At 47.8% G+C, this 12439-nt stretch overlaps 1 protein-coding gene across 1 annotated transcript in view; it reads right to left on the bottom strand.

The window, feature by feature from the left end:
• PTN (pleiotrophin) overlaps positions 1–12439 on the bottom strand; it is a 127159-nt gene that overhangs the window by 29425 nt on the left and 85295 nt on the right. The window contains exons 3-4 of the mRNA XM_090043317.1: positions 8257–8430; positions 6443–6604 (exon numbers count right to left, since the gene is read on the bottom strand). Of these exons, the coding sequence (XP_089899443.1) occupies positions 6443–6604; positions 8257–8430 (336 nt within the window). The remainder of the gene's footprint in view (positions 1–6442; positions 6605–8256; positions 8431–12439) is intronic.

Here is a 12439-nt window from a genome sequence, read left to right as displayed (position 1 = left end):
TGGGGACTTCTATTCACCTTGTCTTGTGACAGTAAAATGAAAGGAAATCCAGTGTAATGGAGAAGCTACAAATCCAAGTTAAATGAAGAGAAAAGGGCTTTTTTCCAGTGAAAACTGAATTGAATTGGGAAATCCATGGAAAGAGACATGAAACCAGTTTTGGCTGCAACACAATTGCATATTTTAGTGAAATACTTTTTGTTGTAAAGTTCCTAACCAAGCTATAACCAGTAAATATTAAAAATGCAAAAAGTACACAAGCGTTTGGGATGAATTATAAATCCTCAAGCTTTAAAGCCAAGTTTTCGGAATGGATAAGAGAAGAATCTTCTGATGGGGCAGTTTATCCTAGATGCTCTGTATTTGTGTTGTGCAGATTTTCGTGCACTTTTCTCTGACACATTTGGCATTGGCCACTGTCAGAGACAAGTATTGGAAAAAGACTACCTGCTCCAAGATAGAACCGATATTACTGTCTCTATTGATATGGTTGCTTGATATTGGCTTAATTTGAAATTGAGCCCAAATTATTATCTGCCTACTTGTCTGTCTGCTTTTAAAAGGCATAGTATTCTGCACTCAATTTCCAGCAATCAATTATCATTTGCTTAGTTTGTTTCCTTCCTCCAGCAGTTGGAAATGTAATCAGAGCTTTCTCTCCTGCTGCTAGACAACAGTGATGCTGCTCTTGAAATATATACCAATCAGAAGCATAACAATAGGTGAAAAGATTAATCTGATCCTCATGATGAGAACATCTCAGATACCAGATTGCCACTACATTAGCTGCTGTCGTTGATCACTGGAAAAGCCACATCCAACCTATGATTCTGCTGTTCACCAGCACTTAGGTCTACATGTTAGTGCAAAGTTTCCCCAGGCACCATACTGCCCCAGAACCAATTTGTTATTTACAGACAACACATCTGTGGTCTCTTCTCCAAAAGCCTTAGGTCACTCCTATGAGCTCTGGGTGAGAAAAGTAAACAATCCTTGAAAGCTGAATCTGTCCACAATCTATTCAAAGCAGGGTGTATCTACACAAGACCTTTTACTGTGCAGGAACATAGTTAAGTATGCAGTAAGCATGTGAACCTACACATGCACATGCTTACTGTGCAATACACTTCGCTACAAATGAGTAAATTTGCAAGGTATTGCATTGTAAATCTGTGAGGTACTGCACAGTAACACATGTGTAGATGCCAACCAACCAGGAGCAAATTTACTCCCAGTCAGCCCTGCCAATAGGGGGCCAGTCTCACAAGAGCCCCAGGGCCCTGCAGCTGGGAACCTCTCCTGCCCCAGGGCTGGGCTGGCTCTATGCCAGCCAGAACCCCAGGCCCTTAATAGCCTGCAGGCATTTAGAGCTCTGGGGTACATGTACAGGAAGCCTGGGGCAACTGCTGGCAGTTTCTGCTCCCCCCTGCACAGGGCACAGGCCACCTGTGGCAGCCTGCATGTACCCCAGCACCACTGCTTGGCACTGCAGTGCTGCATGGCTGCACCATCCAGGCTTGCTAGCACCCAGGCCCAACTGCAGGCAACTCCTGGAAACTGGGGCCAGCTCCAGCTGCCTGCAGCCAACCCACAGCCTGCACGTGCTGTGGGGCATCACCTCACCATGCAGCTGTTAGTCCTGTGCTGTGCCCCTGAGCTAGGTGCTACAGGCAACTGCCCATGCCCAGCAGCACAGGGACAGCCATACGGAGGCCCAGAGAGCCGGTGTGGGAGGCCCAATGGCATCATCACCCAAGCCACACACCGCCACCTGGTTGCAAAACTGGTTCCAGGGGAGACTGGAGACCTCATGGTGCTGTGGGGCAAGGCAGAGGCAGAGTGGCAGTTCGGGCGGTGTGGGTGCTCCAATGTGCACATGTATGAGGGACCATCAGGTTGGATGTGGGAGCACGGGTACAGCCAGCCAGCACAGCAGTGCCGCATGAAGGTCAAGGCCTTGGAGGCACAGTGGGTGACGATCACCAACTACTACTGTCATTTGGGGGGTGCCCACAAGTCTATGCCTTTTATGCAGCAGCTGACTGACATCCTCATGCCCCAGGACCCAAGCCACAGACATGCTGTGTACTCCAGCATGGGTTTCCTGCCCAAGCCCCTGCTCTGGCTTGGCACCCATGGAGATGTGTCACTGGGTGAAGGGCCCGCAGGCCACCCACAGCCTGTGCCACTGAGCTCCCTGTCCCCAGCCTCCACCAGCAGCTCGGGGAGCCCAGGTCAGCATTTACCCCAACAGCTACACAACTTCAGCACTAGCCACAAGAAGCAGCCAGCCGTGTCACCACCAGCTGCCAGCAGCACCAGCTCCTCCCCGAGGTGGTAAGCCCTGCCCAGGCACCCACAAGCCATGCCACACTGCCCAACAAGTCTGCCAGGAGCTGCATGCTGTCACTAACCAGGACTAATCAATGCCACTGGGCACACTAGTCCCACCCACATGGCTAAGCCCTGCAGTGCAGGGAGGGCCCTTCTCACCCCAGCCCCAGCTCTCAGCCCCAGCCCCTGCCTGCGCTTCCCACCTGGCTGCGCTCCTCTGGTCCCCAGGCTTCCTCCCACAGCATGCAGGGAGGCAGAAGACAGTGCAAAACTACTGAGCAGCCCATGCCTCCACAGCTGGTTGGGTACGGGTCTTTCACATGCCAAAGAATGCATTAATGCCAGTGGTGATGTCCCCCTCAGCTGCAGAGGGCAGGGATGTGTAGCATAACCACAGGTAGCCCTACAGGTGGCAGCGGAGGTTGTGGGGCCACACGGGCTTGCCCACCACAATCAAAGCTCAGAGTCCTTTGCCAGGTGTGCTTGGGGCACCATAGCCATCAGCAGCAGGGCATAGTGGGTTGGGCACCCCTCAGTCCACACAAACAGTAATTTGCGATGCACCCAGGACACACACAGCAGGGGCATGCTTGGGGTGCAGAGCAGCCACGGGAGGGAGGGGGTGCTGGATCCGGGATGCCTCTCTGGAGAGGCCCCCTGTGGGAAGGGCAGGGGTGAAGGCAACTCCACATCCCAGTCATTCCATAGCCCCACTGCCCCGAAGCTCAGGTGCTTGGCAGCAGGGCAGCAGCTTTGGCACCACGCCCACAAGGAGCCAGGGTGAGTGGAGGGACTAGGTCCAGGTGGAGGGTCTGGTGAAGGCAGTGCTGGATCGCCATCCAAGCCTAGATGGGGGCCTGCTGCTAGGCGTGCCTGCGAGGGGGCAGATGGGGCTATGGTCAGAGCAGTGGGCAGCACAAAAGCATGCTGTCCCAGTCCACTGGCTGCTGAAGAGGGAGTTGCCCACGCTGGAGGGCAGCTATCATCACCCCTGGGCAAGCTATAGCATGCACACTGGCAGGGAGGGACAGCCAGAGGCAAGGGTGCTGGCCACCTGTCCCCAGGCTCCATCCCTATGCGCCCCCACCCCATGGCTGCCCACCCCAGGAGGGAACACACACAGGCCATGTTGTATACAGTTTGCACAGAGAAGAGTGTGTTATATTGTTGGTGGGTGGTGGAGGGGCTCTGTTGTTGGGGAGGGAAAGAGGATGGCTCTGGTGTTGGGGAAGGAGGTGGGAGGAGGGTCTGTTTGTTGTGAGGACAATAAAGTGTTTTCGTGAGAGCTGACTGTGGTGAACATAGAGCTGGGGGTGGATGGTAGGACAGGGTGGTAGGACAGAGGTCCATGGGCAGCTGTCCAGGCAGGCTACAGCAGGGAGTGCAGGAGGAGGTGGTCATCCAGTGCCCCTCACACCTGGTGCCCTGGCCCCCGCTGGCAGGTATGTGACTTGCCCAAGGCCTTGGTGGTGGGGGCCCACTGGGGCCAGCAGAAACCTAGGGTGCTGGTCATCGCTGCCAGGGGCAGGGACTGGAGCAGCCATAGCTCAGGGAGGCAGAAGCTGCAACGAGAGAGCTGCGGTATGCTTGTCCCGGCCTCTGCATGCTGCTCCTGGCCAGGCGCTGCTGGCAGGCGTGGCCGGAGCCTCGAGCTCCCTCTGGTGGTGACAGGGGCCCACTGCAGGGCCACAGGCAGCAGAATCAGTTTGCTACTAGGAACAGCAAATCTTCTCCCACATCCCTGCACATATAGACGCCTCCCCAGGAACGTTTACTTTCAAGTAAACTGCTCCTGGATCAAATGCATATGTAGACTCACCTGCAATTAAGCAAAAGGCCTATGCTGTCCTCCCCCCCATGAGGAATTAAGTAAGTCTCCACTGTAGCTGAAGACAAGGCTGCATCTGGACTTAATTAGGCACTGACATATGACTGAAAATCTCATTATGAAGAATGCATTGACTCTAGTATCCAGCATGTCATCAGCTCAGACTTCTGACTTGGTAAGTTGAAGGAGGTTCTGTCTAGATTCTGTGCACCCCTGTAATGCATTCTAATTTCTCACCCAAACTCCTGGGGAGTGGGGTGGTGTGACCACTAAGGATCATGGTTGACAGCCCAGAGACTGCAAGTCTGAGACCACAGCAGCAGCACTCACAATGTCGCCTGTCAGATTCCAATGAATCTTCAAATTCTGCTAAATACCTTGTCATGAGGACATGAAAAAAGAAAGCCCCTAACTCTTCCCTTCTCTTGCAATTCATTTTACAGGCATGCACACAAGAGAGTTCTCCTCACAAATCTACTACTAGCAAGATTTCTGGAGAATGGTCAACTATAGATTATAAAATGGAGAAGTTCCCTGTTGAAAAGAAATCACACAGATCACACACATGGGAGCACAGAAGTGCTGCACAAGAAGATGCCATAAAGATCTCCAATGCAAATTTACTAGTTACTAAGCATTTACTGGTCACAAGCTTAAAAACTGTTTTTTCCCCTCTTCTAGCTGTATCCTTCCCACAAACTTCCTACACCACTCTGCTCATCTCACTGCCCCTTCTGAGAGTCACTAGTAGGAAATAGTGACAAAGTACAGGAACAACAGGGCAGCAGCCAAGTGGAGGCAGGCGTGGCAGAGGCCTCCTGGTGATGCACAGTGTAACTGAATACAATAAAAGTTTCTCAAATACCATTATGGTCTGAAAGAAAAAGAAACAAAACAAAGCAAAAATAACACCAGCTTGATGGGTTGGCATCCTATATGTATTCCTTTACCATAATGACTTTTTGGCTTCACCTAACCTCAGTACAAATTCCAGAATCAGAACTCACGTACTAATTCTGTGGATGCTGTACAAGGGAGACTAGTTCCAACTATACTTACTGGAAAGCTGCAGGTCCCCAGCTAGGGATGTATATGCAGGTGCATACACACATGCTCACACACGCACACTGCCTAAAAACCAAGCAGGCATGTTTCATCTTATACATAAGGAGAAAACCAACTGCAAGTATTCCATGGACTATAAGTGAACCATTGACCACACTCCATGGGAAACTTGTCACTTTAATTGTATATAATATTTTTTACATTTATTCAAGGAAAAGAAACAATGACAACCCTGGTATGTACTTAGCCTCAGCTGGTTTTCGGGATCTGATCCAGGAGCTATACTGCTTATGGTCTTTATGAAGGACAGAAAGCATGTTGTCTAAGATGCTGTGGTACATCAAGAGCCATACAGCCTACATTCTATACAAAGGACACAAAACGTATTGTCTGAGATGCAGTGGTACATCAAAGAGTACTATAAATTACCCTGTGTTCACAGCACCTGCTGCTACTGCTGAGAAGTTCATTAAAAAGCCTGACTGGTTAGAAAGAAAAGAAGTTTGTCCAGTATTGACCAGTCTGTGACATTTTGAAACTGAGATGCATTGGTTAGGTATATGGTTGTCTGTGTACTGGGAATTGCATTGTCGATTGCGGTTAAAAATGACACACAGAGTCCCTTCCTCCTCCCAACCATCCTTTCCCCAAATGGTTCTCTTAAATTTTTGACTAGGTGATCCAAAGGATCCACAATATTAATGAACTCTACAGTGTCGTTCTAGACATAGGATATCAGGAAAAGTCATCTCTTCCTAAAGCTTTACTTGAGAGCATAGTCCTACTTAAGGGAAACAAGATTCTTTTTAACAAGTAATTATTAAGAAGTAAATAAAAATGAAGATATAAATATTTGTATTGTTACAATCATTGCTTACTGCTACTGGTTTGCTCCTATCAGCAGGGGGTTTTTTTTCCCTTGGTTGCTTTCTCTTGATGTGATGTGGTTGGCTGCAGCTCTCTGGGCATGGGAACTGTAGCTAACTTTTTAAATTTTTGTGACACCATGAAACCATTAACAACCATTAGCAGTACCTGTTGAAAGGGACTCGGCCTGAGGCCCTTTAATTTTTATCCTACTTCCTGTCTAGCAGGTCTCTAGCCTGCATGGTTCAGAGACATTGACTCCACAAGTAAGTTTCTATTAAACCTCTTAGGACATAAGTAATAACTGAATATAAATAGGCAGTGCCATTGGCAGCAAATGGGTTTTACCTTGAGGCTTGGGTTTGGTAAGTTTCCCACAGGGCTTTGAGATTGTAACAGTCTTCTGGCATTCAGCATTGTGAAGGGCTCTCTTTAGGTTCCCAGTTCGAGTCTTCAAAGCAGTATTCAAGTCGCATTCACCCCAGGCCTGGAACTGGTACTTACACTCTGCTGCAAAGAGTGAATGAGGACACAGCATCAAAGAATGACTGAACATGAGGAAAAAAGTGTTACCTATGTCTAGCCTCTGATAGGTATGACCAATACCTACAGCAGTTTAATCAAACAACCAAAAAAAAGAGAGATCAGGAAATATTAAAGGGATGTATTTTACGGAATAATTGTGTAATGACCTAAGTTACAAAAGAGGTGACCAGACAGCCAAGGGACTTCAAGCTAATTTAGAAAAGGACTTTGGACCCCCCATATGAGTAGTGAGAACTACTGATGATTTATAATTAATCTGACCAGTCCCCAGGGTTAAGTACAGACATTTGGGGCATTAGGGGGAAGTTGCCTGATAGCAGGTAAATCAGGACGGGGAGGCTAGCCGGGGGGTTGGGGATCCAGCAGGCTGGACAGGATGAGAGGTCCACTGGGGGATGGGTGGGGAGGCATGGTCTGCAGGTGGGGTAGGGGGAGCAGGTACGATTCACAGGTAGGGTTGGAGGGGAAATGCAACCCATAAGGCGTGGAGGGACAGGTGCAACCCACAGGTGGGGTGGGGGAGCAGGCATGACCTGACCCATGAGTGGGGTGGTATGAGAAAGAGGGGCCCTGTGGGTGGGGAAGGGGATCAGGATATGTATATCCAGGTTTATCTTAACCTGGATTCTGCATTTTTTGACCAGTTTATGTGCATGTCAATTCTGTATAGTTACAGGTTTAGGCTGATTGTTGGTCACTGAGGCCGGGTCTGTAAGTGTAAGGTGGGCACCAGGACAAGCTAAATTTAAATTGGGTGGCCATTTTGAACCCAATTTAATGTCCCCAAATGTCTGTACTTAGCCCATATGTTCATATGTCTATCTGAAATGGAATGACAAATACCTCTTGAGTTTGTAAAACAAGGCCCAAAAAAACTATATGTACCAAGTATAGCACTATAGACCTGAAACATCCAGAACCTCTGCACTTATGGCACTGCAGAATTTACTGTAATGCCATGGTCAAGTCACATCACATAAATTGCATAATAAAGAATAGTTGAGTCCACAGGGACAGTCTTGGTTAGCTTAGCTTATCTTCAGCCTTAGTCCTATAGTCTCTATTCATTCCTAGCTGAAGAAGCTGCACATTTTAGACCCTGCCCCAGTGAAGAAGCTGCAACATTATGTAAGCAGATTATGGATACAGGCTCTAGACTGTTATAGTTGTTAGGCTGACATGAATGAGGCTGCCTGGTGAACTTTTTGCCACTAGATTCCCTTTGCCCTGATTATGCTGCTTTATGATATCATAAATCAGGATTGAAAGAAATCCCCCCTTATGAAATCTGCCTTCTCCTGCAGAGCACAGCTTGATGCAGCACTTCCTGCCTTTATGGTAATTAGAACTGCTCAGGAACACCCCCTCCCCCCCAAAAAGTCTGTAAGATCTCCAGGTTGTAAGAGAGCCATTTATCTTTACAAAGGAAAAGAAAGTTTTCATTCTTTTTTTTTCAATCAGCTTTCATTGTAATGAATGTGAAGCACTCCAGGCAAAAAAAAAGCATTTGCACAGGCCCCCTGCCAAAGCTGAATTCACATGAGAGGGTCCTTTCACCCTACTCAAGTTAGAAATGAAGTGAGCTGCTCAGGACATCAGGACATGGTAAAACTTACCTCCAAACTGCTTCTTCCAATTGCAGGGGATCTTACACTTTTGGGTCTTCGTAGTCTGTTTGCATTCAGCTCCAGTACGAGTGCCCTCACGGGTCCCCAGGCCACAGTCTCCACTGGTGGGCACACATGCGCTCCACTGCCACTCTCCACAGTCAGACTTCTTAGCTTTCCTCTCTGGATGGAGCCAAAGACACAAACCAAAATAGGTGGATGAACCAGTGCCCAACCAAAATTTAAAAAGAACCTTTCCATGTGTAGCAGCACACAACAGTCACAACTGTTAAATCAGACTTGCCTTAAAGAGATTAAACATGAAGCTCTCCTCACAAAGCTCTGAAGAGTCCTGGGGGACGAACCTTCTATGAGGCTGACATAGTTCTGACCACAAATCAAGGGGGAATCAAAGGGTGTCCCCCAGACCTAGACAACCAGCAGGTGTGATACTATGAAGGACCTGTCTAAACTGCCTCTGTGCCGCTGAGATGCACACCCCAATCACTCATTCCCAGTCAGCACATGCCAAACCCTAAAAATGAAGCAACGTAATCATATTAAAGCTGTCCAGAGCATGTACCAAAAACACATACCTGATACAGAGCATGGCACTAAGACACATGCTCAGGTGTGCTCCAAGCTGGACACACTGCCTCAGTTTTAGGATCTGGCACATGGGCAGAAGAATGGAATACAAGAGGTGTGTCTTTAGGCAGCATTCCTGGACCTGGCACAGAGGCAATGCACACAACCCTTTGTCAATCTGAAGCTGCCTTTTTCTTCAGAAAAGAGAACAGTCTGGGAGCCATCTGGGACTGGCGGATGTACTTTGTGCCTAAGTACACCCACAAAGGATGGCCTTCTGTTCCTTGTCGGCAACTGATGGAGTATCAATGTTGTTATTAGACATTATACACCACATGGTCAGAAGCTTGTGCTTTAATGGAATTTTTCAAGAAGGATTTGAGTGACTCAGGGAGATTGGTAGTGGGATACAACCATTATACCTCATGTCTGAAGACACCCTGGCCCCAAACTTCGGAGGCAAAAAAATCTAACAAGGTAGCCATGGAAAGTCATTCATATTCTGAATTTAAATCTGAGTTTGGTCAATCACTGATGACTGCACTGCTTCTAAAATGCCCTGAACCCAATCCAAACATCTCTAAAAACATTGGTTTTCTATAGTGTACACAGAAACACACAAAGAAGCTGGACTTCATTTCAAGTCATGTGATTCAGATAAGGGAAATTAACACTACTGACCATCTCAAGGCATTCAAATAAAAATTATGAAGCAGGTTCCTGAAATATCATGAACTGTTTTAAATACTATATACAGGGCATGTCTACGCTAACTGTGCAACAGCCTGATACTGTGCAGTAGCATCACGTGGCAAGAAGCATGTTGCGACGCTACTACACAGCAGTATTAGGCTACTGTGCAGCAGCGTCACTTAAAAGATGTGCACCAGCGCTACTGCACCGTAAGTCTCGTTACTGTGCATTTATTTAGTATTTGCTTATAAAAGTACTAAATAAATGTGCAGTAACCACTGAGTAGTAGCACCTCATGTAGATATACCAAGAGAGTCCTTTTTTATTGCCTTTTGGTTTTTCAGGTTGGCAGGCACAAGGGATTTACAAGAAAAATTACAAATATTGTGAAACTCATGATAAAAATCAGAGGAGTTATCAACATTGAGCTTGACATCCATGTCTAAGTTTTCCAGTTCACGCTTGCTTCAATTTAAAGTAATGTCTAGATTCATCACCACTAGCTGTCTGTTTGTAAGCACGCTATATGAATTAAAGACTTAGTCCAATACCTTATGGAATTCCACAACACATAAAAGGGATCTTTGTTGGTAGCACTTCAAAGAGGGAAGGTGACTAGTAGGCCTGTGTGAAGCAGCTAGTATTCGCTTCAGATTCGGATTTGGCCAGTTCGGGGGACAGTGATTTGATTTGGTGATTCAAATCACTGTCCTGAATCAATTTGGCCATCACAAATCTGTTTTGGAGATTTGGCCACCGCCGAATCAGCCAAATCTCTGAATCAAATAGTCCCTATCCCCCACCTGCTCTCCCAGTCCCGTCAATGGCTGCCCTGCCCAGCCCCAGCATCCCAGCGCTTTAAAAAAATAAAATAAAAAAAGCCCCGCACTCACCGGCTGTTGCCAGGCAAGGGGTGCAATCCCCACTGCCCTGTGCTGTGGGGGGGGGGCTCTACCACAATTCCCCAGAAGCCCTGAAGGCTGCTGCAGTGGGGTGGGGATGGGGGTTGTTGGGTTTTTTTAAAGCGCTGGGATGCTGGGGCCAGGAGAGCAGGCAGGGGTCAGCGGGCACTCAGGGGTGTTGGAGGAGCAGGCAGGGGATGGCCTGGTGGGGGGTCCCCCCATGGTCCTCCCCCTCCTCCTCCAGCCCCCCACTTACTGGCATGGAGCTTGGGTCCAGCTCCCTTACTGGCATGGAGCGGAAACTACCTGAATCACCGAATCTTTCTCCAAATCTTTTCCAAATCTTGAGGCTTCGAATCAATATGTACCCTTATACTGGTCTCCCAATTCGATTTGGATTCAGAGATTTGGCCAGCGAATTGGGCCAAATCTCCTCCAAATCGAATCACCACCAGAAGCTTCACACAGCCCTAGTGACTAAGTCCCGTTCTCCCATTGGAAGGAATGAGGAGTGCAAGTCAAGCAAGTTCATTGCCAAGGTTCTTCGAGGAAAGTTGCATTCTTCTTGCCATGCTCTACCCATTTTGTGATAAACAGTGAACTCAGGCTCCAGGGCTGTCAAGCTGGCAGCTTTCACAGAAACTAATTTCTGTGTATCTATTTTATATAAACTAGCATGTCAGTGCAATAAATCCCCATTTTCCACGTCAAAAAGTTAATGACTGCCCTTAATTTCACAACAAATCAAAAAGGTCTTGATATTATATACTAGGAAATAGTATGTTGTACACAGCCTTCAAAGTACCTTCATTCTAAAGCAGGGGCACAAAAAATACAGTCCAGGGGCAGAGTGTGTGTGCGCAAGCAGAGGCTCTGTGTGTGTGTGTGTGTGTGTGTGTGTGTGTGTGTGTGTAGGCAGGGGCAGTGTGTGTGGGTGTGTTCATAGGGTGAGTCCCACATGAACACCCCACCATACACATGCACCCACACCCCTCTCACACTGCCATACAAACAGACCCCCACACTCACACCCCCTCTAACACCCTATTCACACTCCCCCCACACACAGTTCCCCCACAATCCCCACACCTACCCTCCCCCACATACCCACACACCCACAGACCCCCACAAACCTATACACACTCTCCACAATATACAAGAGCAAGACTTAATTTTAAGCTATTTTGCAATCACCTCTGTGTACACTACACAAACACATGTAAATCAGGATAAAAATATTTTCTGAAATCAAATTAATGAGTTCTGTAGATGTTTGCTTATTAGAATATAATTTGGTATTTTTCTAGTTCCAAGATGGCAAAACCCCTTGCTGAAAGGAGTACTTCTGGGGGAAGGGGAGGGACTTCTGTTGGCAAAAGTCAGGGGTTGGGGGTAGGACTTCCAATCACAAGATGGCTACCAGGGGGCGAGGCACCTGTCAAAGGGTGGGGCTACCCATGCAGCCCTCAACAGTTTGCCAAAACTCAGTAAGTACCCCCCCCAAATAATTACCCACCACTGTTCTAAAGCCATTGGGTGTTTATAGACATGCTCCAGGCAGTTGGGGGGGAGGCGCTTTAATTAGCAAACCACGCTAATTAAAAGTGCCCAAGTGTCATGTGTATCAGCATCCCCATGCTGAAAAATGGTGGTAGGCTGCTTTGAACTAAAGCTCATTGAAGGAGCTTTAGTTTAAAGTGCCCCATCACCATTTTGCAGCATGTGGACGCTGATACATGTGATGCTGGAGGCTGCTGGAGCGTGTTAATTTCTGCGCTCCAGTAGATTAATCAAGTCTGCTCCAACATGTTGGATTTACAGCATGTTAGAGCAGCCTCACTGCATAGCTATAGGAGCCCACTATGTTTGGCTTTCCTATCCTGGGAGCCACACGCAACTTGCACATTGTATCTGACCAACAACATCCCAACAATTCCAGTCCTATTTCAAGGTCCAGACCACTTACAGTTCTGCTATTTCTCCTGAGTCTTTTCCTGCAGTAATGTCTG

This window comes from Crocodylus siamensis, chromosome 4, assembly GCF_052110815.1.
Source record: "Crocodylus siamensis isolate JL-2025a chromosome 4, ASM5211081v1, whole genome shotgun sequence".
Classification (NCBI taxonomy): Eukaryota; Metazoa; Chordata; order Crocodylia; family Crocodylidae; genus Crocodylus; species Crocodylus siamensis.
The sequence above is the reverse complement of the archived record's forward strand: the minus strand, read 5'-3'. Positions and strand labels throughout refer to the sequence as shown.